This window comes from Macrotis lagotis, chromosome 1, assembly GCF_037893015.1.
Source record: "Macrotis lagotis isolate mMagLag1 chromosome 1, bilby.v1.9.chrom.fasta, whole genome shotgun sequence".
Lineage (NCBI taxonomy): Eukaryota > Metazoa > Chordata > Mammalia > Peramelemorphia > Peramelidae > Macrotis > Macrotis lagotis.
In genome coordinates, this window is record NC_133658.1 from 54,881,557 (window position 1) to 54,907,130 (window position 25,574).

General features: G+C 39.7%; 1 protein-coding gene across 1 annotated transcript in view; it reads right to left on the reverse strand.

The window, feature by feature from the left end:
- Positions 1 to 25,574, reverse strand: part of JPH3 (junctophilin 3) — a 189,532-nt gene that overhangs the window by 116,167 nt on the left and 47,791 nt on the right. The window contains exon 2 of the mRNA XM_074213790.1: positions 23,296 to 24,073. Within this exon, the coding sequence (XP_074069891.1) occupies positions 23,296 to 24,073 (778 nt within the window). The remainder of the gene's footprint in view (positions 1 to 23,295; positions 24,074 to 25,574) is intronic.

Sequence of the window (25,574 nt, forward strand, 5' to 3'; positions counted from 1 at the left end):
AGAGGACTCACAAGGGCTGAGGCCAGCTGCATGGTAAACAGTAAGATTACAAAGTACTTTCATCACTGAACATGGAGAGATTAGTGATGCTACATTGTTATCCCCATTTAGAGATGAGAAAACTGTGGCTCAGAAAAGTGATTTCCTCAAGATCAGTCACCTACCTACGTAGAAAGAACCATTTGAACCCAGCTCCTATGACAACAAATTCAGTGCTCTTTCCACTAATCCATGCTGTTTCTTTCTATTGTGTGGTTCAGGGAACTGAGCTCCAGAGAGATCACAGAGCAAGGGCCAGAATTGGCCTCAGTTAGTCCAAATCCATTTTACAGACAAAGGAAGTACAAAGAGGTTAGGTGATTTAGCTAAGGTCAAGCAGGCTATAAACAGCAGAGCCAACAAAAACAGAGATATCTGATGCCTCATATAGAACGAATCACGCATAGAACTTATTACTGCACCACACCCATTTTACAAATGAGAAAACTGAGGCCCAGAGAAGTCAAATGACTTTCCCCAAAGTCTTACCATGACTGTGGTATAAGTAAAACCCAGGCTCCCTGGCTTCAGTTTCAGAGTTCTGTCCATGATAGCACAGCCCAAGTCTCAGCTTGAAGACAAATGAGCTATGAAGGAAAGTGTCTTCAATCACTCAAGGGGACAGAGGTCTACTTAGGTTGTGGCAGCCAGGGGCTTGAGGCTGAGAAAGCAAAAATGTCTCCTGAAGGACCCAGCTTAGCCCTAGAGAGAAGCAGAGGGCTGTGTGTGTGTTTGTGTGTATGTGTTTGTGTGTGTTTGTGTGTGTGTGTGTGTGTGTGTGTAATGGCTTCCAAAATGAGGTAATAGCAGAAGCAGTAATGCTTTGTTTCTCATGTTCATTTTACCAGCTTCCACTCAACCACATTTTTTCAGGTCAGAGAAAAATGTATTGAGCCAGAGCTGGACTTAATTGGTACAAGCTGAGGAGCTGCTAGGCAAGGAGTCCCCAGAAGACAGTCCACTACCCATATGCCCACCACTAGAGTATTATTCTCTGATTATGGCACGGACTTTTCTAATTAGGAGATCCCATTATTAAAATGTAAAAACTCCTAGCCTTCCTAGCTCACGTCCTCCTTCCTGGAAGGACAGAACCCTGAGCCTACATTCAAGAGCCATGCATTCAGACCCACACACTTAATAGTGACCTTGGCCAATGGGTCATAGTAGAAAGGAATGGTCTCTGTTCTTATCAGTAGGTTAAGTCCCCTCTCCAAATTCCCAGTATCTTCACATGGAGTAAAAATGGAGAGAAGAATTACAATTTATTTATATGGCACTTGGAAGGTTTAGAAAGTTGTTCAACCTATATTTGATCCTCATGATGGCCCTGTGAAGTAGAATTATCAATGGATAGTGAAGTATGATTATCCCTATTTTACAGATGAAGAAACTGAGATAGAGACAAGTTCAAGGTCATACTGCCAGTAAATGTCTAGATTTGAACTTAGGTCTTCCTGGCCGCTAGGTGGTTCAATGGATAAAGTGCTAGGTCTGACATCAGGAAGAGCTGAAGTCAAATCTGGCCTCAAACACTTAATAGCTGTGTGACTGTAGACAAGTCACTTAACCTCTATTGCCTTAATCCAGTGGAGGAGGAAAGAGCAAATTACTCCAGTTACCTTTGGACGGTATGGTCTATGGGTCAAAAAGAGTAGGGCAGTTTACTGATTCCAAGTCCAGCAAGTATCCACTAAGCTGCTTATGCACAAACACACACATACATATATGTGCATGCATGTCTTTATCCATGTATTATACTTCAGTTCATAAAGTTGGGGGGTTTTTTTGGTTTGTGCGGTCTTTGTTTATTTTTTGAACAGTTGTTTTTCAATTTTGCAGGGTATTACTAATGAGGAAATTTCCTATATTAACTCAACTATCCCTTAATTCAGTCTTAGAAAAGAGCCTGAGGTAGCTTGGGTGATGGGTGATGAAGAGAGCATAGGATGAGAAAGGGGCCTGGAGATTTATAATTTTACATTTTATATACATATATATATATAATTTTGTTTATATTTATAAAACTACATAAAATATAACATAAATGATATAAGATAATAAACATAATATATTAAATTAATACTAACTAGAATTTATATAGTGTTTTAGGGTTTACCAAATGCTTTATAACAACATTCCTTGGAGATAATGCTACTATTACACTCTCATTTTACAGATTTGAAAAATCACACAGACCAAAGGTATGTGACTTAACTAGGGTAACATAGCTATTAAGGTCAGATTTGAACTCAGGTCTTCCTGACTGTAGGCCCAGAGCTCTAGCCACTGCAGTACCCATTTGTCTTGATAAGTGACTTTGGGTAAATCACTTCTCTTTTCTGGGTCTCAGATCAGTGACAGAGAACTGGAAACAAATTGCATGCATATTGATTGGAAAATAGCTGATACATGAGGGTGATGCAGGTTCCCAATTCAAGTGGAGTCCAATTATCTAAGAGACTCCCAGTAGGGAAAATATGGTAGGGGTAGTAGAACCCAAACGAAAAGATAAAGACACTGGTAGAGAGCTGAGATAGCTTTCCAAAGCTAAAATTTATCTAGCTCTTAGTTTTTTAAAAAATAGATTTTTAAAATAATTTTTAAGAAATTACTTGTATAGTGATTTAAGCTTTGCGATAAGCTTTATAACTATTCTCATTTGGAGATTCACAGTAACTCTAGAAGCAATTATCACCTTCCTATCAGGAATCCAAGACACTGAAAGATGAAGTTAATCTTTGACATGCCCATGGACAGTAAACTAGAAGGATACCTGGAAGTCATCTTGCCCAACCCCCTCATTTCACAATTGGGGAAACTGAGGCAGAAAATTTAAATGACTTATTTAAGACTATACCAATAATGAATCAGTTCAAGTCCTCAGACTCCAAATCCAGGCCTCTTTCTCCTACATCTAAATGTACAGAGAATAGCCTTAAGGTACTTTGAGGTGCTGGGGCTCTAGTGTTATAATCTTGCTTTTGTCTAGCCCTCTCTGGATTAAAATCGAAAGAGAGAGAACATGCTTAAATTATACAATAAGAAATTTGCGTTTGATTTACAAGGCAACTTTCCCTATGAAATAGCTATTAAATTCCATTCAATTCAATAAGCAATAATACCTACCCCAAAGGAATTTAAATTCTATTTGGTAAAATAATGGGAATACCTAGAATAGACTGTCTCTTGTACCCTGATTATCTCTGTGGTCTTGTACACATATAATTAAATTTGGAATCATGTTTTTAAAAAAGTAGTTACAATGTCTAAACCTTTTCTCTCCCAACTACCCCTGTGAGTCTTAGATTCCTAAAAGGTAAAACTTAGAATATATATAAAAATTTCCACAAACTAAAATATTCATAGTAACACTTCTTGGGGAGATAGTAGAAAGCTAAAAACAAAGCAAATGAGTCACTTGAAGTAGCTAGGTAGCCCAATAGATAAAGCATTGAAGTTGGGAAGATGACAATTTGTATCCTGCCTTAGATTCTTGTTAGCTAGAAGGCAAAGCCCTTCTCATTTCAGTCTCAGCTTCCATCTCTGTAAAATAGGAGTAATAACATTACTTACTTCACTGAGTTGTTGTGAGCATAAATAATATGGTAAAATATTTTTAAAACATAAAATACTATAAAATAAGAGCTATTATTCTCAATATTAAATGCCCAGTGATGAATAGACAAGCCAAATCTGCTTGTGAGATTGACTGATTGTAAGTGTACCATAAGAAATGATGTGCCTGAAGAAATCAGAAAAACATGGGGAAAAAATGGGTAATCTGATGCAGAGTAAAATAATCAGAACTAGGGAAACAATATATCCATGGACCATCCAATGTAAACAGAAAGAATCACAACAAAAAGAAGCTAGATACTATGTAATTCTAATGATACAGCTTGGACCAAGAGAAGTCAAGTCAATAGGCTTTTATTGAGCTCCTATTGTTTAGCTCTAAGTGATAGGGATAGAAAGGCAAAAAAAAAAAATAGGATTAAGAAAAAAATGTTGCTGGTACTTTGTGTACAAGATCGAGGTTCTACGGGTGTGAACTACTGCATGCATCCTCAGAAATAAGTGATATGTCTTTTGGTTTTGCTAAACGACTTTTTTTTTACTCTTTTCCTTTTTTTATACTATTTGTGGGAAGAGGATGGCTTACTGGGTGAGGGTATATTCAGGAATGAAACATTTTCAAAAATAAACAAAAACATAATTGATTCTGAGTTGTTTGCAGCAGGACCTTGCCTAACAACAGGGGACTGGATGAAATGATTTTTCTGAGTCACTTCCAGACTCTATGACTATCTGAGCAGGTGTCTCCTGAACATGCATCTGAGCTTAGGGCTGCCTCTCAAGAGCTCATGTCATTCAAAGAATTCTTCCCAAGCAAGAGGCGGAAAAGCTGCTTGTCGGATGAGTCAGAGGCACCCTGTGTTACCCAGTCTGACAAGTGGCCTGGTTTGATATAAGGGCAAGAGAGAAGCGGGCGCTGATCCTAATCACAAGAGACAGCCTGTATCTCCCGACCCTGTCACCAAGGGCAAGACCACACAGGGCGAAGGGAAAGAAACAGAAAAGGTGTGGAAAGGAAGACCCGGCAGCCTGTAGCCTTCTTCATGAGGAAAGGTGGCAGCAGAGAAAACTCAAAACAGACCCCCATTAAGAGTTGCCTTGTTCCTCCCAGGAGGCTCACCAGCCTTGTCAAAGCATGAGACTGAAATGGGATAAGAGACAATAAGAAGGAAAAAAAAATTGCCCTCTGTCCATTTTCCCTTTTACCAGCCCATCCCTCTCCAAAACCCCTGTCCCTTGGACTTGAACTGACTGATTTCCCAGGAATCCCTTCCCAAAGTCAGCCCCTCCTATTTCATTTCTTCTCCCGTTGTGAGTTCAGAGCCAGAACAGATGGCCGAGGCTCCCACAAAGAGGCCTTTTTCATCATGCAGCCCACAAGGCAGGAAGCCACAATAACACCCTGGGTGCAAGAGAGTCTGTCTTCCCGAGAGCTGAACACACCGCCCCATCGAAAGGGCCTTTTAGCATGGTTGCAAGATGGCGGCAGGCCAAGGTTGGCATCTTGGTGCATTGGAGAGGGGGCAGCCCAGCACCCATTGGAGTGGCTTTCTGGAAAGCTCAGTCTCCTCATCTGTGAAATGAGGATGACATTACTTATAGCTATAAAGAGTAACGAGGCTCAAATGTGATGACCAATCAATCAAACTGTATTTATTAAATGTCTGCTATATCTCAAGCGCTAGGTATGGGAGATAATGTATGCGCCTGGCAAACGTTTTTAAAATTATTTTTCCTATTATTAAGCATTTTCTCTTCCCTCATCAATTAGAAGAAAACAACAACACACATAACAATAAGAATAATCAAGCAAAGCAAATTCCCACACTGACAATGACCAAAGCCATGTCTTGGGTCTATCACCTCTCTGTCAATGGGTGATATGTATTTAAAGGGGCAGCTAGATGGCACAATGGATAGAGCACTTGCCCTAGAGTCAGGAGGACCTGAGCTCAAATCCAGTCTCAGACACTTAATACTTACTTAGCAGTGTGACCTTGGGCAAGTCACTTAACCCCACTGCCTTAAAAATAAATAAAGTCTATATTTGACATTATGTTAAAAAGAATAATAGTATTTATATAGAGCTTGAAGGTTTACATTTCTGTTTCATCGCTGTTCCTCCAAAATCATGGTGGAGCTCTGCGATTTCTTAAGTCTTTGTAAAAGAACTACATAGATATCTGCAGTCATAAAAGATGAGAAGGGGACAGTGGTTTCACTGACATAGGGAACACTCAAATGAGAAAGAGGGCAACTAGGCAGAGCCATAGTGAATAGAGTGCAAGTCAGCACCTTCTCTGCAGCTTACAGTCTTAGAGAGTTGCTCAGAGGAGTGACCGACCCCTATCTCCATCCTTTTACAGATAGGAGAAAAGTATGGCAGAGTATCCAGAAGATGAGGTTCCTGAACCACAAAAGACACAACTCAATAACACAGCCTCAACCATCCTAACCGAAGTCTGTTCTATTCAATTTGTTGCTGCCTCCCCTCTCCAAAAATGCCTTATCAAGATCATCTGTCCCAGAGGGAACCCTTAGGCATGTTCCCCATAAGACAAGCCCAGACTTCTTCAGTTGCCCAGGTCAGGTTAGAGCAAGATCAAGAAAGAGGTAGACCGCATCATCAAGACCCAGCACACAACAGATCAATAACTTACAGTAAGAATAATACACTCAAAGAAGGTCATTGGGTCTGTAGTGAGAAAAAGGTAAAAAGCTGCTTCTAAAAATAGAGGTATAACCTCTTACTGGAGGGAAATGAGAAGTTCTCCCTCCTTGGGGAAAGAGAGCCTAGTGGGGATCTCCTCAGAACTTTCATGCCCCAGGATCTTGGTCCCTTGAGGTAGCATGGACTTATTTGGGAAGAGAATGAGGGTAGCTAGGTGGTATAGTGGATCGAGCACTGGGTGGGGAACCAGGAAGACTCATCTTCTGAGTTCAAATCTCACCTCAGACTCTTACTAGTGGTGTGATCCTGGGCAAGTCATTTGACCTGGTTTGCCTCAGTTTCCTCATCTGTAAAATGAGCTGGGGGGGGGGGATGATAAACCACTCCAGTACCTTTGCCAAAAAAACCCAAATGGAATTATAAAGAGTCAGACACAACTGAATAACAATAAATGTAGACGTGAGTCTTAATTGCCACTTAATGCTTGACTTGGACAAGTAATTCTGAATCTCAGTTTCCCCATCTCTAAAATTAAAGAATTGAAATGAATGCTATCAGATCTAAATCTATGATCCAAATCTCCTAAGCCACCCCTCCCCAAATACCAGTGTTCCTCTCATTTCTAAGTCCCTCATTAATAGAAATCATTGTAATATGTATTTAGGAGGGCAGATAGATGGCACAGTGGATAACGCACTTGCCCTAGAGTCAAGAGGACCTGAGTTCAAATCCAGTCTCAGACACTTAATACTTACTTAGTAGGATGACCTTGGACAAGTCACTTAACCCCATTGCCTTACAAATAAATAAAGTCGATATTTGACATCATGTTAAAAAATAATAATAATATTTATATAGAGCTTGAAGGTTTACATGCAAAGCACTTTACAAATATTATCTCATTTTATCCTTAAAACAACTCATGAGGTAGATGCCATTATTATCTCCAATTTACAGGTGAGGACACTGAGGCAGGTAGAGGGAAGTTAACTGATTTGACTAGAGTCACACAACTGGTAAATGCTTGAGGGCAATTTTGAATCCAAGTCTTCCTTACTCAGAATACAGCTCACAAAACAAGATCCCTTCCAGTTCTAAATTTTGTGATTCCCTTCTCCAGAGAAAAATGGCCTTGACATTATGCCAATTATCAACTAAATTATCCTAGGATGAAAATGAAAACATAGTCCAAGGCAGAGTTTAGCAACTTATAGGTATATGTCCTAAAGATGGCACAAAGGGCAATTTTCTTTTTTTAAAAAAAATTATTTTTCCAACAATATCTAAAGATAGTTTTCAACAATTTTTTAGGTGTTTTTTGCAAGGCAAATAGGGTTAAGTGGCTTGCCCGAGGCCACACAGCTAGGTAATTATGAAGTATCTGAGACCAGATTTGAACCCAGGTACTCCTGACTCCAAGGCCAGTGCTTTATCCACTACGCTACCTAGCCGCCCCTAACAATTTTTTTTTTTGGTTAAGGTTTTGAAATCCATATTTTTCTCCCTCCCTCCCTTCCCTTCCCCCCTTCCCCTAGACAGAGAATAATTTAATGTAGATTATAAATGTAAAACAATGCTAAGCTTATTTCTATACAAAGGGCAATTTTATTTTTCTTTTCTTTTTTTAAAAAATAAATGTATTTATTTTCCAACTACAAGTAAAAATAGTTTTTAACAATCATTTTTATAAGGTTTTGTCCATGATTTACTCCCTCCCTCCCCCTCCCCTAAACAGAGAGTATCTAATATAGGTTATAAATGTATAACTATGCTAAACATATTTCATACAAAAATAATTTCTTTATTAAAATACATTTATTTGTTTTTCCAATTACATGTAAAGATGGTTTTTAACTATTTTTTTGGTATGGTTTTGAATTCCACATTCTTCTCTTTCCCTCCCTTTTCTTTCCCCCCGCCCCCAGTCAGAAAGTAATCTTATTAGGGTTATAAATGCGTAGCTATGATAAATATATTTCCATACAAAGGGAAATTTTCTTTTTTATTTAATTTGATTTTTTCAATTAATAAAAAATCTATTTTCTCTTCCTCCCCACTCAAATTGAGAAAAGCCAAAAACAAAACCTTTGTAACAAAAAGGCAAAAACAAGCAAAAAAGTTTCCCACATTGTGTCCAAATGTTGCATTCTTTTATTTGTGTCCTGAATTGCAGGGCCCTTTTCAGTGGGAGACAATGTGTGCTAACCCATCAATAAGTATTTATGAATCACCTACTATGTGCTATCAAGCATTATGCTAGGAACTAGGGATATTAAGTACCCCCAAACCTTACAGGATAGCCACCCCTACCATCTCTCAGCAGGATAAGGTTGATGGTTGCCTTGACAAATGCATTTACCCAAGAGATGTCTCTCTTCTACAGCCCTGTTAGAAAATAATGCCCCTCAGACTCAAACATACTTTTGCTAAACACAAGGTAGGACAATATCTTTTTTTTTGTTTATATTTTGGCAAGGGTTAAGTGACTTGCCAAAGGTCACACAGCTCAGTAATTATTAAGTGTCGGAGGTCAGTCTTGAACTCAGGCACTCCTGACTCCAGTGCCACGGCTCTATCCACTGCCTCCCCCCCATCAAGAATGAGATCTTTTAAGAAAGTCACTACAGTCAAGACCATAGATCTGTACTGCCCCACCCACCCACCCACCCATCTACAATCAATCAGCATTTATTAATGCCCCTACTATGCCCCGACATAATTCTTCCAATTTTGTCCTGGTCACCAGTTCCCTGCTGAGTTATTTTTATGTCATCCAGGCTGTTTTCAACCTTCTGGGAAGTATCTGCATGGCTACCAAGCAAGCTTTAACTAGGGTGGAGTCTATTTCAACAATGTGTTTGCAGCTTACACAATTCCCTTTGTTTCTACCATTGCCCTGCTTGGCTGTGAGCCCACAAATAAAGCAGAACATTCATTCTGATTTGATTCTGTCCCTATTAATGAACTTCAGTACTAAATATCATTTGTTCTTTGTCTTTGAGAACAATTCATGAACCATATTTCCCTTTCCTTGGTAGAAAAAGGTGGGGGTCCCTGGGTATGGAATGTTGAATTACTACATAGTAGTAATATCATTTTTCCCCCTTAGTTTTCTTTCTCCTAAGGGAAGTCTGAGGAGAATATTATTGGGAATAACCGGTGTGAAATACAAAAGGCAGCAAATAAATTTTTAAAACTAAGCAAAATTACAGTGACCCAAACTCCATGGGGCAAAGATTTCTGGTCATGTAATTAGATGAACCTGTGTTCAAATTCAGACTGTATGGGGTCTGAGAATAGAATTTAATCCCTCTAAACTTCAATTTCCTCATCTATATAAAGGAGGTTATAATACTTATCATACCTACCTCACATCATTGGGTCCCCCGTTTCATCAGATCATATTTTTAGAGTTAGAAGGGAATCTAGAATTCATCCAACCCAACCCCTCATTTTTTGTAGAAAAGGAAACTGTGACCTGGTTGCCATAATGCATAGAGCAACTGGTATGCTGAGTTCAAATGTGGCCGAAGGCACTTAAATAGCTAAGTGATCCTGAGCAAGTCACTTAATCCTCTTTGTCTCAGTTTTCTCAACTATCAAATGAGCTGGAAAAAGAAATGACAAGCTATAATATCTTTGTCAAGAAAACCCTAAATGAGCTCACAATGAGTCAGACCCAATTGAAAATGACTCAACAACGATAAACTGAGACCCAGAGTGGTTAAGGGATTTGTCTATGGTCACACAGCTAGGATTGGAACTAAGGACATCTGGCTTCATAACCAACAATGTTTCTATTGCTTCACATCCTGGGACTCAAGACTTATGGAATCTTGCCAATGACTTTTCAGACAAGGATCAGAGACTCAATGATTTAGAAATGAATAGGATGGGGAAGAAGAAGGGATATGGACTTTAAGGGTTGTCTGGTCCAGAGATGGCAATGATGCTGTAGCCCACCATAATGTTTGTCCTTCATTTTCGAAGAAGACCATGACACCAGGAAGGTGATGCCATGACAAGCACATGGATAGGATTTGAGTGAGCAGTTGCTGTGCTAAGTCACCAGCCTCACTTTCTTGTCCAGAGTCATCTGGGTCCAGTGGCCAGAAATGAATCAGGATGACTGGAGATGGCCCTGGATGAGAGAGGTAATCAGGTCTAAGTGACTTGCCCAAGTTCCCACAGCTAGTAAGTGGCAAGGGTCTGAAGCCAAATTTGAACTCCCATCCTCCTGAACCCAAGACCAGTGCCCTTCAATACTCTTGAATGTTGCCTAAACTAGATAAAAATATAAATGGGAAATATTTACTAAAATAAATAAAAAACATAATAAAACAATTAGTGTTAATATGTAGTTTGCTAAGTCAATTGGAAAGTCTAAAACCAATTTAATATACAGTTTAGTGGTCCCCATTTTGATTTAAATTTGATACCACTGCTATCATACAATCCCTTCATTCTGAAGACTGAGCAGCTAGGTGGTGCAGTGGATAGAGCACCGGCTCTGGAATCAAGAGGACCTGGGTTCAAATCCAGCCTGAGACATTTAACACTGACTAGTTGTGAGGCACTTAACCCTTCAGGACCCATCTCCAATCATCCTGATTCCTATCTGGCCATTGGACCCAGATGGTTCTAGAGGAGAAAGTAAGACTGGTGACTTAGCATAGTACCCCCTTACTCAAATCCAATTGATATGCTTATCATGGCATCACCTCCCTGATTTTATAGATAAGAAAACCAAGGTCCATGGAGGCTAAGTGTCCAAGGTCACACTGATAAGTAGCATAGCTAGGATTTGTATATATACTCTGACCTCAATCAGATCTTTTCTTCTGCTATTATTCCTCAATTGCTGCTTTGGACTGAAGGATTTATTATGAAACATACTTATTTTTATCATTTTACTTTTTAAATGTGTAAATATCATTCATTTGTTTCATTTATATTATCATGATTATAATTATATAGTACTTTTTATAATTATTCATTATCATGTAATATTATAAAATGTTAAGTATTTATTATTATGAAACTATGGACAAAAGGAAAACTCCAGAATTTTTCAACTAACCTCATTCCTTTGTTTGCAGTCCCATCAGCTACATAAATCATCCATCACTACAACCGAGAGGCATGTGAGGTTATAAACAAGTCACACATCAAACAAGTGAGGGAGCCTCAAGTCTTCCCAAAGAAGAGTCCAGATTTTTGCTACTGAGTGAATTTTGAAACCATCCATTAGTCTGTTAGTGCTGCTTCTGTGGAAAATTGGATTTTTTTTTTTAAAAATGGCAAGCCCATTGAGAAAATGGAGAAGAAATCTCAGCATTGTACTCTTGAATTCATAGGATATTTTACCAAGAAAAGGGAGGCTCCAACTTGGTACAATTTCTCCTCTGTCTTTGCTCTTTATCCCTAGAGTAGCTTCTAAATTAACGGACTGCCACAGAGACTCCTCAAATTTGTCTAGTCTACTATAATAATCTTTTAATTAGTCTCCCAAAATCTATTCTCTTCCCTTTCCAATTCACTCCCCTCCACCATGATGGCCATATTGTTATTACTAGACCAAATTTTAAGAACCTTCAGGAGCTCCCTATTGTCTCTAAAATTTAAAAAAAGAAACTCAACAATTCCTATGGCATTTTCAGCCCTCCACAATCTGGGTCTAGCTCATCTCCACAGACAAATCATAGATAACGCCTCCCCTCCATTCCCACCCCATGTATTATACATTATAGCCAACTAGTTTTCTTGTGACCCATAAACAATATGCCTTTCCCACTCCTCCCCAGTTGTTAATGCCCTGCCCCAATCTACTTTGTAATTATTTTAAATAAACAAGGTGTCCCAAAAGTCTTTGTGTACTTTTAAACTTTTAAAGCTTGTAAATTAAAATACATTCACTTCTCTACTACCTTCCTCAAAAAAGCTACTAGGAGAAGAGTGCTTCTGTGTGATTACTCTATCTCCCCAATAGAATTTAAGCTTCTTGAGGGTAGAAACTGTCTTGATTTTATATTTGTATCCCATAGACCCTCACAATAAACAATCATGAATATTTATGAAGCATTTACTTTGGGCCAAGCAATAGAACAAAGACCAGGGATGAAATTAAAATAGCAAAACAGTCCCTATATTCAAGGAATCAACATGTAAATAAATCAACAAATACAAGATAATCACAGAGTAGACAGAAGGTAGACTTTGATAGTTCACCTTAGCAGGTGTTTAATAAATGGAATTATCGTTAATGAATCTATGAAGGGAATAAGACACTACGGGACCCAAAGACAAAAGAGAAAATAAATGCTGAGAGATTCCTTGAGAGAGATGCCCTACCAGGAAGGAAGAAACAAGTGAACCAAATGATGATTAAGTGAAGACGCTTTTTTGTTACTGTTGTTGTTCAGTCATTTTTCAGTTATTTTTTCAGTTGGGCCTGACTCTTCATGATCCCATTTTGAATTTTCTTGACAAAGATACTAGAGTGGCTTGCCATTTCTTTATCTGGCTCATTTGCAGATGAGGAAACTGAGGCAAACAGGGTGAAGTGGCTTGCCCAGGATCATAAAGGAAATATCTGAGGTCACATTTGAATTCAGGTCTTACTGACTCCAGATCTAGTGCTCTATGCACTATGGCACCATCTAGCTACCTTATACTGTACTGAAAGAAATCCAATTGTATAAAGGTAACATATCTTGGATAATGCTGGTCTGGTTGAGGTAGAGTTGGTAAGAGGTGGGGATGATGGGATACAGCATTGGGTCCTGGCTCTTTCCATCCTCTCCTTGTGCCACAATTGTGGTGAGAGTGTTCACAAGTATCTATGTTTATATAGGATTGTGCCCTTTGCTAGTTCTAGACCTCATCCAAGTCCTATTTAGAATTGAAGTAGAAAATAAAGAAGAGAAAGGAATAAGGATTTTTATAGCACCTACTATGTGCTAAGCACTTTTTACAAATATTCTTATTTGTTTCTCACAACAACCCTTGAGAGGTAGGGCTCTTATGATCTTCATTTCACAGTAAATAAAACTGAGGCATATGAGTCAAGTGACTTGCTCAGGATCACTTATCTAGGAAAGTAGGAGGCTGGATTTGAATTCAGGTCTTTCTGAATCTAGGCCCAGATAGAGATCCACTGGGCCACCAGCTGCCCTACTACACAGGGATGAAAACTATCATCAGATCCCATCTAGATCTTTCAATCTGAATGGTAAAAACAGAACTTTTCCCTAAACCTCTATTACCTAGAAAAGATGGCCAGGCAAAGGCATCATATTGCAATAACTGTATATATATAATATATATATATACATAAATATATCTCATTTCTAAAGGGAAAAATGTTTTAAGGATAATAGTATATACGATGACTACAATAATACAAATGAAAAATGCTAAAAGGCAGGCAAACTCATGTTAAGGGTAATGACCAATTTTGGTGCCAGAGAACATATCATGAAACATTCCTTCCTCTCCTTATTAGGAGCTGCTTCTAGTCTCAAAATCACAAAGACTTGGGCAGAGTCTCAGTTTAGCTACATACTGGTATGTACCTGAGCCAATCACATAATCTCTCAGTGTCTTGGGAAATTCTGACTGTAAGTTATAGCGAATATAACTGCATTGATAGAGGCATTTCCTCATATGGGAGTTCCCAGTAACAAATGAAATCACTGATCCCGTCCAGTCCCTTTTTTACAACTGAAAGTAATGCATCCATAATAAAAAAATGGACTGGGAAAATATCTTTGCATTAAGCATTTTCTGATAAAAAAAAAAATTGAAACCAATTTATATGAGTGAAGAGCCATCTTCCACAAGTTAACTGATCAGAGGATATAGGTGCAGTTCTTTTTTTTTTTAGGTTTTTGCAAGGCAAATGGGGTTAAGTGACTTGCCCAAGGTCACACAGCTAGGCAATTATTAAGTGTATGAGACCAGATTTGAACCCAGGTACTTCTGACTCCAAGGTCGGTGCTTTATCCACTGCGCCACCTAGCCGCCCCTTCGCAGTTCTTTTCAGAAGAAATAAAAACAATCTCTTTGAGAGCAGATTGTGCTTTAGCCTTTCTTTGTATCCCTAGCACTTAGCATATAGTTAAGTGCTTAATTTAAACTGACCTACAAATTGCCAAATAACTAAATGGAAAAATGCTCAAAATATCCAGTAATTGGGAAAATGCAAATTATAACAATCCTGAGACCTTACACCCATTAAGCGCTGATCAAATTCAGAACTTCCATGTCTTGAAATATGCTAATCTACTGCTCATGGAATTATGAATTAATTCAATCTTTTTGAAAAGCAATACAGAATTATATGATGAGAATTACAAACACATCCATGCCCTTTGATCCTGGCAGCCCTCAGGAGGTGTATTTTGTGGTTCTGTCATTTCAGTGATGTCCATCTCTTGGTGATCCCCTTTGGGGTTTGCTTTTTTTTTTTTACAAGGCAGTGGGATTAAGTAACTTGCCCAAGGTCACACAGCTAGGTAATTATTAAGTGTCTGAGGCGGAATTTGAACTCAGGTCCTCCTGACTCCAAGGCCAGTGCTCTGTCCACAGCGCCACCCAGCTGGGTTTTCTTGCCAAATATCCTGGAGTGATTTGCTATTTCCTTCTCCAGCTCATTTTATAGATGAGTAAATTGAGGCAAACAAGATTAAATGACTTGCCTAGGAACACACAACTAGTAAGTGTTTGTACCAGATCCTAACTCAAGTCTTTCTGACTCTGGAATTGCTCTATCCAGTGCACTACCAAGATGAATTGGATATTTTAGGCATATAATTGACAAATGAAAAAAATTCTGCAAAAAATATTACTACTAGCCCCTAAAAAGAAAAAAAACCTGGAAACAAATGATATGTTCAATATTTAGAAAATTACATTATGAATTATAAATCTAATGAAATAATAATTATTTCTCAATAAAAGTCAAAAGTGAAGAATTTTTTTAAATAATTGTGATGAGGGCAGCTAAGTGGCACAGTGGATAGAGCACCAACCCTGGAGTCAGGAGGACCTGAGTTCAAATCTGGCCTCAGACACTTAATAATTACCTAGCTGTGTGGACTTGGGCAAGCCACTTAACACTATTGCCTTATAAAAAAAAAAACCTAAAAAAAATAATTGTGATGCAAGGACATGATAAATTAATAATTAGATAAGAGATGTGTCATAGAAAATGAATGGATGACCTATGAACTATACCTACAGAAAACGGACCCATACCAACAGACTATAAACTACTTGAGTTTATATCTATATCTCTATCACCTATAATGCCTGGTTCATAATAAATGCGTATTGATTCACGAAATCACAAATCCATCCAAATAACCTTGAATATATACAGATAGTTAGTTCCCTGCTAACAAATGGCTTGTGCTCTCAAAATACATTTGTAAGACCTGCAAACACATTTCCATGTAGAAATGACATTATCTATGGTTGGGTTCCCAAACTAATCCCAGAAAAGCCAATTTAGCCCATAACATAACTGAATTATTTTGATGAACTCTCCTGAATTCTAATGAACCACAAAGTAAGGAGATACATGGAGTATTTGATACCCTATCTTGGAATCAAGGAATAATCCTATGAAAACATCAATAAACAGTCATTTATTATGCTCTTATTGTATACCAAGAATTGTCCTGAAGGCTGGGGAATCCAATGAAAGAGACAAAAGGAAAGATTGCATGAAAACAACTATTTACATACATAATGTATATGTATGTATATATATGTGTGTATTTATATGTCTATATATGTCTATATGTGTGTATACACATAGAGTAAGTCAAAGGCTATCTCAGAGGGAAGACTCTAGCAATGGGCAAAGCCTAGACAGGCATCCTGCAGAAAGTAGGATTTGAGCTGAATCTTGAAGGAAGTCAGGAATCAGAGGTGAGAAAAGAGAGCATCTCAGTCCTGGGGGAAAGCCATGAAAAAGGCATGGAGGTTGGGAGATGGGAGTATCAAGTATGAGGAATAGCAAGGCCAGTGTCAACAATTCACTAAATATATATAGATGAGAGTAAGATGTGAGAAGACTGAAAAGACAGGAAAATACCAAGTGGTATAATTCTTTAAATGAAAAATATGGGATTTTATTTTGAACCTTGAAGCAACATGGAATTACTAACGTTTATTGTGGGGGATGAGGGGAGATAATAGGACCAGACCTGCTCTTTAGGAAGAATATTTTGGCAGTTAAGTGATGTGTGGAGAGACTTGTGGCAGGCTGACCACCAGGCTTTGGCATGAGGCTAGATATGAGATGAGGAGGCCTTGTACTAGGATGGAAGCTCCATCAGTGTAAAAGATATAGTGATAGTAAGAACAGCAAGATTTGGCAATGGATTGGATACATGGAATGAAGGAGAGTGAGCCCTCAATGATGACTTGGAAAGATGGGCTTATTGGGGTAAGGGGAAAGTTTAAGAAAAAAGATAATGAATTCTGTTTTGGATATGTTGACTTCGAGATGTCTGAGAGACATCCAGTTTGAGATGCCTAAGAAGCAATTGATGATATGAGCCTAGAGGTCAGAAGAGAGAGATTAAGGCTAGATAAATTGAACTGAAAAATGATCTGCATTGAGATGAGAATGGAATCCATGGAAGTTGAGGAAGCTAGGGATTCCAATGGTATAAGTAAAGAAGGAAGTAGATTTTACTCACAGAAGAATATATATACGAAAGCAGCTTTCTGTTATTAAAGGCTTAAAATTACACTATGACTCTTGGGATATTGTATACACTGACATGCTCATATGTGGGATACTATATTACACACACACACACACACACATTTATCCTGTGGTAGAGCATTCCAAGCTCCTAGGAGTCACAGTTGGACACATTGTAATTAGACTCTTAACAGTGATATCATTTTGGTCCTCTTTAAGAACAAAGGACAATTATATACATATATATAATATATATATGTATAAATTTATGTCTAATTATTATATCCATATCTTATATAAGTTAGATACCTGAGGAACTATGGTAGAATGGATAGAGACTAGCTTTGAAATCAAAAAAGAGTTGGGTTTAAGTTCTCCCTTCTGCCTCAATACTGTCTTTGTGAACCTGGACAAATTACTTTACCTCTTTTTTTTTTTACCTCTTTTTTTTGACAAATTACTTTAATTGCCAGTTTTCTAGGCAATTCTCTAATACTGTAAGTAGCAGAAAGTTCCAGCCCCACCCAGGGAGAGGGAGTTTCCTCACCTGCAAGTTTCCTGTAACATTGAAATAATAGGACCGGTTCTTATCCCCATATATCTGTTTAACATATCATCAAGACCCATGGGGAACTTAATAAACAGAAAGTTTCTGGTTTGCATTTATGACATTTGGTTTCTGCAATATACAGATGGAGAAAATGTATTCATGCTTTTGAACTATTTTGAAGACATACTTAAATTTACTACTGTTGTAACCTCCAATCCAAAACCCAGCAAAGGCAAATCAGGAAACCTAGAATGTTCTGCTATATCCATGACGTCTTTATGAAGCAACCTTCTATCTAGATGCCCAAACAGAAGTAAGCCAAGGACAGATAGGTGGTGCAGTGGATAGAGCACTGACCCTGGAGTCAAGAGGACCTGAGTTCAAATCCGACCTCAGATACTTAATAATTACCTAGCTGTGTGACCTTGGGCAAGTCACTTAACCCAACTGCCTTGCAAAAACCAAAAGAAGAAGAAGAAGAAAGTAAGACTTAACTATCCAGACCCAGCTTAATCAAGTCACTAAACAGGCATACAAGCTTTGTAGCATCACCTATGTCCCAGGCACTATGCTAAATACAGGGATACAAAGAGAGACAAAAAAAATCTGTGCCCTAAGGGAGCTTTACAATCTAAAAGAGGAGACAACAAGCAAACAAATATATACAAACAAGCCTCACACACAAAAAAAAAATCAGAAATAATGGAGAGAAAGAAGGTACTAGAATGAAGAAGGGTTGGGAAAGTTTTCCTACAGAAATTGGAACTTTACTTTGGACTTAAAGGAAGCCAGAGAGATCAGGAGGCAGAGTTGAGGATTAAGAGCAATCCAGAGATAAGGGACAGACAGAGAAAAGGTAGTGACTTGTTTGTAGAACAGAGAACAAATCAGTACTATTGTAAAGAGTGTGTGGTGGGAAGAGATGTAAAAAGACTAGAAAGATAGGGAGAGGGAATAAGTCATGAAGGATTTTTTTTTTAGGTTTTTGCAAGGCAAACAGGGTTAAGTGGCTTGCCTAAGGCCACAAAGCTAGGTAATTATTAAGTGTTTGAGACCGGATTTGAACCCAGGAACTCCTGACTCCAGGGCCGGTGCTTTATCCACTATACCACCTAGCCGTCCCCATGAAGGCCTTTGAATACCAAACAGAGAATTGATCCTGGAGGGTTAAGGAGCCACTGGAGTTTACTGAATAGGGGAGATGGGTGATGTGATTGGACCTGTGCTTTAGGAAAATTACTTTAGTGGCTAAATGGAGGTTGGATTGAAATGGAGAGAGACTTGAGGCAGGCAGATCCACTGCAATAATTGGAAAAGTCCAAGCCTGAAGTGATAAGGGTCTGCACTGGGGGGTGGCAGTATTGGAGCTGAGAAGGGAACATAATTGAGAGATATTGCAAAGGCAAAATCAGCAGGCCTTGGCAACAGCTTGGATATTGGGGGCGGGGGTGAGAGATAGTAAGGAATCCAAGATGACTCCTAGGTTGTGAGCCTAAGGGATGGGAGGATAGTGTTGCTTTCTACAGAAATAGGGAAGGTGGGAGGAGGAGATGGTTTAAGAGGAAAGAGGATGATTTCTGTTTTAAACATGTCTATAGCTTTGGAAAACATGGGGAGCTTGGCAGAAAATGTGCCCTAGAAAATTCTGTGCATTTCTACCCTTGGCCTCACTTAATCTCTGAAGGATAACAATGGCTAATAAAGTGATAGCCTCTCTGGGTCACAATCTGATCATAAAGAAAAAAAAAAAGGAGGTTGGAATCAATAGTGCCTCAGGTCCTTTCCTGCTTAAAAGAAAAATTGACATCCTTAGAACCCTTGTTTCTCTAAATCCAATGATCCTAAGACCTCCACCCACCCCAGACTGGCAAAACAACTTTAGCTTATTGGATCCTCACAACAATCCTTTGAGGTGCTATTATTATCCTCATTTTACAGATGAGAAAATTGAAGTTAAAAAAGAAGTGACTTGTCCAGGGGCACAAAGGGTGTAAGTGTCTGAGGCGGAATCTGAATGAGCCTTGGAGATCCCACCAGGGTGTTCATGTTCCATGAAGACACTTCTCATTTGTACCTAATATAAAAGTAAGTTAGGTTTGGGATATGTGAGACCTCTTTTATTGTTCTTAAGAGGAGGCATTAAATTATCATCCTCTCCTGAGGGGCTTCAGATCTCCAGAGAGGTGGGTCAGGGGTGGGAGCACAGATGTTATACAAAGGGCTCTAGCATTACATGGGGTGTCACGCCTTAGGAGCCCCCTCTGAGTTAAATGAATGGGCTTCTCCCTGGGCCTGATGAGTGTCCTCAGATGACTCCTGGGAAGCAAGTGCTTTTTCCTCTCTGGGTCACAGTCTGCTCATGTAGAAAAGGAGGGGGTTGGAATCGATGGTGCCTCAGGTCCTTTCTAACAAAAAAAAAATCTATGTTCTAAGAGCTCTCCTAGCTGTGAATCCTAAGATCCTAAATCCTCTTATTTCATCAAGAAAAAGCTGGCATCAATAACGACCAGAGAATCACATAATCTCAGAGCTAGAAACAACCACAGAGGACAGACAATCCAACAGGACCCAAATCCAGGAATCTCCTGAGCCATGCACCCGCTAAATAAAAGATACCGGAGATGGGGAACTCACTCTCTCTTCAGACAGCCCCTTCCTTGGGTGGATAGTTCTACCTGTTGGGAAATGTTCTCTTATATTAGCAAAAATCTGTCTTTCTACTAATTCCTAATTTCCAGCTGTCCACAGTCCTGCTCTCTGGAGCCAACAAGGCAAGTAGAAATTTCCCTTACTAATAACATTTCTTAAAATACAATCTAGCTCTCATATCCCCTCTGATTTTTCTCCTGATAATAATAACTTGCATTTGTAAAAGATTTTTAAAGATTTGCAAAGTACTTTCCATATGTCATCTCAGTTGATCCTCCCATCTTGCAAGGTAGGTGTTATCATTATCCTTATTTTGCAGATGAGGAAACTGAGGATAAGAAAAGTTAAAGGACTTTCCTAGGATCATACAGATAGTGTTTAAGGCAACATCTGAACTCAGATTTCCCTGACATTCTAACCCATATGACCTCCTTGAGACTGAAGATTATTTTTAACATTTCTTTGTATCCGCAGCACTTAGCTCAGGTCTTAAGAAAATGCAGATACATATATACATACACATTTACATGTGCATACATTCATCTATATCGCTTGGTATTTTGTGGATCGAGTCATACATAGGGTAATTTTCCATTGTGTCTTTATCCTAGGTTGGCTTAGCCAGAAGAAGCCAAACACACAGTGATCTCCATCATTCCAGGGAGATTAATTTTATTCATTAAAGACCTGGATCGTCATGAAGATAGGGCCTTTGGTAGAAAGATCAATGGCCCTGGTGAGTCAGAACCTTTAAGGGATGGGATAAAGTTGGTTAAGCTGAGAAGTGAAGGCTTCCACCTTGGGCAGGAGACAGACCCACACAGACACAAATAGAGAAACAGTAGAGTCCTATCACACAACATTTAACTTCCCAAAATTTACTCACCATACTGCATTTACCTTAAGGAAATTCAACTATGGATTGAGCAATAGGAGGAAGAGGAAAAAAAGAGCAATTTACATGCAGCTAGCTATTCCACTCAATGCTCCCAATAAGGTGAGATGAAGATAAGACTATAAAATCACATGTTATTTGTGGAACCCTTTCAAGGTATCTTTCCTCCACTAATTATCAGTTTTCCTGCCAGCTAAGTCTCTACCTATTTTTGTTTTCCTCTAAATTCTACTTTCTGCCTCAGTTCTAATCAACAGTTTAACTGGATATTATGAAAAATAAAATTTACATCCAATTGTTTCAATAGGAACCATGTCATTTCCCATCCCCACTCTGATTCAGGTTTTCTTTTAGAGACCATAGCCCCTTTCTATATACATCTGTTGAAAGACACTATTCTTTCTGAGCTGTTTCACCTTTCTGACTTTATAAACTACTTTATGGAAGTTTTGTTACTTTGATCATCAACACAGTCACACAGAAACATTAACCAAACCCTAATCCCCTCTTATGTGGATTATGAATACTACAGCTTAAATAATATTTAAAATTTTTTTCTTATTACATGTAAAAACAATTCTTAACATTTGGCTGGTTGTTTTTTTAATTCTGAGTTCCAAATTCTCTCCTCCTCCTCCTTCTCCTCCCCTCCTTGAAAAGGCAAGCAATTTGATACAGATTATACATGGGCAGTCATACAAAAAACAATTTCCATGTTAAACATGTTGCAAAGGAAAACACAGAACATTACAATTTTCTAGGGAACGTTCTTGACTTTCTTGTCTCCCCATCTTTCCCACACAGGCTGCCAAGATAAATTTCCTATCTGAAAAATCCACTCTCTATAAAATAAAGTCCAGATTTCTTTGCAGGTCTTTCAAGACCCTCCACAATCTAGCTCCACTCCACGTCCTCAACCTTCCATCTCACTGTTCCCCAATATTCACTCTCCTCTTGCAGCCAAATCAACCTCCTCATTGTTCCTTCTTCACATTGTTCATTCCCACCTCCTTGTCTTTCCCTCACACTGTTTCCCCATCCCGGAGTACCCTCTTCTCTCTTCCCTTATGTCTAGCCTTATCCATCTTCCAATATAGGTTGACTATCCATTAGAATGAAAGCTCCTTGATGGAAGAAGTGTCCTTTGCTTTTCTTTACATCCTTAGTGCCAGCTACACAGAATCTTTATAGAGCCTTTAATGCTTTCTGAAAGACAAGTCTTACCCCAGGTTTGCTATAGAAGCAGAATATTCTGCTTATATTTACCTTCCTCCTTTGTGCCATCCAGAAAAGTCATGCACCCATTCCTGTGACATTCCCCCTCACACTTGAGTCCATCTGAGCAATCTGGTCAGCCCGCAGTGTCACTTCCTTCTCTGAACTCCAATAGCACTTCTTCTTGAGACCCCATATGCAAACAATTAAGTTGAATCCTTGGATTTTTTTTTTTTTAGGTTTTTGCAAGCAAATGGGGTTAAGTGGCTTGCCCAAGGCCACACAGCTAGGTAATTATTATGTGTCTGAGACCGGATTTGAACCCAGGTACTCCCGACTCCAGGGCCGGTGCTTTATCCACTGGGCCAGTTAGCCGCCCCTGAATCTTTGTTCCTTAGGATGACTTTGTGTTGTTTTATTTCCCTCTGAGATTTCTTACCCTCTACATAGCTCATACATAATAACTATTATTTGATCTTTTTTTCCAAGGATCGAGATTCAATCAAGATCACAAAATCTGGGGCAGCTAGGTGGCTCCGGAGCGGCTAGGTGGCGCAGTGGATAAAAAGCACCGGCCCTGGAGTCAGGAGTACCTGAGTTCAAATCTGACCTCAGACACTTAATAATTACCTAGCTGTGTGGCCTTCGGCAAGCCACTTAACCCCATTTGCCTTACAAAAAAAAAAAAACCCTAAAAAAAAAAGATCACAAAATCTTAACCAAAAACTATCCCTACTTAAGTAACCAGATTCTACTTACCCTTGATGAGGGTAACAAGGTCTAGGGACATTCTTCTTGTCCTGGATACACTGCTGATCCCCAAGAACAGGGGCCTCTCCCTTGGGCTTCCCCAGACCAGGTATCAACCAACTAACGACCAACAACCCAAAGGTTTTGAGAGATTTCTCTGTATCCATCATCTACCATTCCTCACTTCTCGCCTGCTCCCCAGCCCCAAATGGCCAAACCACTCTTACCTGGAAGCTGCAATCTCCGCTTTCTGCTTGGCAATGGTAGCCGCTCGTTCAGCCGCCTCGACAGCTCGGTCAACCTTCTCCCGGATCTTGCTGGCCCTCAGTGGAATCAGGTTCTTGCGCTTTCCACTCACCAGAATATTCTGCTTATATTTCCCTTCCTCCTTCGTGCCATCCGGAAAAGTCATGCACCCATACCCATGACGTTTGTTGTTGGCCCATTCCCCCTCATACTTGAGTCCATCTGAGCGCTGGCTCAGCCCAAAGCCAGACCGCTTGTCATTCTTCCACTCCCCCACGTAAGTCTCAGTTGTGGTGGCATCGATGTCATCCTCGATGACGGACAGCTCCGCCTCCCCCTCACCCAGGCTGATGGTGGAGTTGATGTCACTGGCAGTGGAGCTGACCGTACTCATTCCAGCCTCGCTGCGGAAGGAACTCTGCTTGCTCCTCTGACTGGCCAGGCTACTCTTGGATTCTGACTTCCGCAGCTTCAAGCCACTCAGTAGAGACCGCCGGAAAAGTCCCTTTTTCTTGCTCTTGAGGATCTCAGCATCACTATGAGCTACAAGGACGAAGCCCCCCCGGGACACCGCAGGGCTGCCGGCCACAGCAGGTGAGGCGTCTGGATGCAGTGCTGTGCCATTGGTGTGCTCACTCCTCAGCGAGTTGATGGACGTCCTCAGGGGTGACCTGATGACCGCAGCCATGCCGTACGGGACGCTCTGCCGGACGCCATAGCCTTGGCGCATTCCACCAACCCATTGACCCTGGTAAGTCCCTGGGAAAGACAGAAGACAAATGAGTAAGCTGTTATTTCAGCTCCACATGTAGCGCAACAGTGAACTTCAGTTATGGAGAGAGAAAATATTCTACAAAAAAGAGGCCAACTTTTGGAAGAGAGAAGAAGGGGGTGGGGGGAGTATCCTTCATCATGTCATTCCTCTAATCAAAAACCTTCAGTCACTCCCCATTGACTACCAGATGAAGTCTATACTCCTTAATTTGGTAGTCAAGGTGCTCTGTAATATGATACCAATCCTTAGATTCTTCTGCCCCATCCAGACTGTCCACCAAACACCCTCAGTGAATTCCAAATTTTGTGCCTTTGCCCATGCCCTAACAGAGAACTGGGACAGGATGGTGACAGTGTGAAAGGCCAGAGTTTCAGAATGGCTACACTAGATTAATGAGCAGACCCTCCAAGAGTGAGAAAAGCCCTTGATCAACAGGCATAGACTGGAGAGATGGGAAAGAGTAGGACTTTCCTAGCTATTCCTGGATCTTTTTTTCTTCCAGGGACAAAAGGAGTTCCTTGTATTTGCAAAAAAAAGAACTCTCCCTAAAGTTAACCTCAACACAAAGGTAAACAATGTAGATCCTAAACAATCCCAGATCTGGTGGTTTCAGTCAAATCATAACAAAAAAAAATCAATTGAACCATTTGAATCAAAAATATTCATTTAATATTCTGGCAGACCCACATATCATCTATGCTTATTCTAAGAGAGACAGGTGTCACAGTAGGTGAAACAAGCAGTCTTGAAATCAGGTTGAGCTGGGTTCAGTTCCTGCTTCTGACACAGACTTATTGAGACTCTAAGCAGGTCACTTAGCCTCTCAATACCCTTCCCTTTCTCTTCCCCTAACCCTAAGCTACTCTAGGTTGTTATTTGTTCTTCATTCTCAAAGAGGATCATGACATCAGGGAGATGATGCCATGACATGCAAGTGAATTAGATTTATGTGGAAGGGCTATTTTAGCTGGGCTGGTTCTTGGAGAGCAGATATAACAACAGGTAGAGTCTGGGGATTCATAGTCACTATATTGTCAAAGGTATCCAAGTGATGCAATTGGAAACTGGACTTGAAGTCAGGAATTCCTGGATTCAAACCTTGCCTTAGACACGCACTAATTGTATGATGCTGGGTAAGGTACTTGAGACTGTTTGAGCTTCAATTTTCTCTTCTATAAAATGAGGAGATTGGGTTGGATGCCCTCTTAAGTTCTCTTCAAAATCTAAATTTCTGATTCTATTTTTCCAAAAGGAGACACTTCCTTCTAGAAAGTCTCATCAAGGTATTTTGGAGGAAGGAGCAACAAGCTATGAGTGAGGTTAAAGGGATCTGGGGATGAATAAGGGAAAGACAGGAGCAAGTTGGCAGCTAAGAAATCCATTACCCTTGGGAAGCAGAAGACATTGAGTATCTGAGACCTTCGGATGCAATAAAGACACAATTTTTAAGTCTTGGGTGGGGTGGAGGGTATGGAATAGATAAGG